This window comes from Pteropus alecto, unplaced genomic scaffold, assembly GCF_000325575.1.
Source record: "Pteropus alecto unplaced genomic scaffold, ASM32557v1 scaffold157, whole genome shotgun sequence".
Classification (NCBI taxonomy): domain Eukaryota; kingdom Metazoa; phylum Chordata; class Mammalia; order Chiroptera; family Pteropodidae; genus Pteropus; species Pteropus alecto.
Window position 1 is genome coordinate 4,998,729 of NW_006440626.1, and position 1,251 is coordinate 4,999,979.

The following is a 1,251-nucleotide window of genomic DNA, read 5'->3' on the forward strand; positions in this document are numbered from 1 at the left end:
GAAGCCTAATTTAGAATTAAATTATTTAATTCCAGCTGCTGAAAATACTGGGGGCATTGCACCCCGAGGGGCTCGGCACAGTGTGTTACGAGGCCCTGGCAGCCCCCGTGGACCCCCCTTTGCTGGTGAGTCATGTCCGTCTGGAAGGATAATTTTCAATGTTCTGATTTTCACACTTCTCTACATTCACGGCCATTTATGTTCCGTTCAATAACAAGATTTGGTTAATGTGTCGAGATGGGAGGAAGTAGTGGGGTGCTCCTTCACGGAAGGAGAGGGAGACATTGGGGGTGAAGGACGGAAGTGGGCGGAGGCGATGACCAGAGTGGGGTGGAGGACATGCAGGAAGGCGAGGGGGGTCGAGAAGGGGAGGGCAGGGGAGGGTGAGGAGCAGGGGTGAGGGGACCCGAGGGGGCCTGAGGAACCTCTCACCTGAGGATTTCGTTAAGCTTTCTTAACACAAACTTATAATTTCGATGCACTTTCTTCCAACACCTGAAGGGCATTCCCTGGTTGTCCACGAAGTTTTCCCAACAGTATTTAAAATCTGAGATAAAGGGGTGAACGCGGTCAGGATCGGCACAGGAGCCCCACAGAGCCAGGTCCCCTCCCTGCCAGGGGCCGTCACCCCTGCCTCCGTTTCCCAAGTTCCCCTCCCACGCACTCTCTCTGGGGCGCTCCAGGTCCCCACTACCTGGTCCTAACCCCTCCCACTGCCCTGCCCCATCCCTCAGCCCTCACCGTCAAAGGACATGGCGTCCAGCTGGACCCCTAAGTGGTCCAGCTCCTGAAGTCCCTGCCGGAACGCTGGTTTCCAGAAGTAGTAGATTCGGGAGACAAAGATGCTCAGCCTGACGTTCTTGTGATTGCTCAGGAAAATGGCTATCTCCTCTGCACAGGTGGAGCAGGGGCTCCAGGATAGGAACCAGGTGACATCGTAATGTTCATAAGGAGACAGCTTCTCGGCACGGAACCAATTCAGGAAGCAGAGTTCTGCGTGGTAGGGCTCCGTCCCACAGAACTGGGAGAGATGGAGAAGGGAGGGGGACACTCTGGGCTGGCAGAGCAGGCGTGTGGCAGGGCTGGGGGCATGGGGACGAGGGGCCGGGGAGCAATAGTCTCAGAGGCATGTTACTGAGCGGTTGATTGGTTTTCTTAATCTCTCCCCTCCCCTCTGTTTTCACGTAGTCTTCCTTGCCACACTCATCCACTCGTTCATTCATTCCGACATTCGTTATCTCAGTCATTCCT

General features: G+C 55.3%; 1 protein-coding gene across 1 annotated transcript in view; it reads right to left on the reverse strand.

Moving 5' to 3' along the window:
* The window catches only part of LOC107196052 (DNA dC->dU-editing enzyme APOBEC-3B), a 9,318-nt gene that overhangs the window by 5,195 nt on the left and 2,872 nt on the right, over window positions 1-1,251 (reverse strand). Inside the window, exons 3-4 of the mRNA XM_025050633.1 lie at window positions 742-1,021; window positions 433-547 (exon numbers count right to left, since the gene is read on the reverse strand). Coding sequence (XP_024906401.1) covers window positions 433-547; window positions 742-1,021 — 395 coding nt within the window. The remainder of the gene's footprint in view (window positions 1-432; window positions 548-741; window positions 1,022-1,251) is intronic.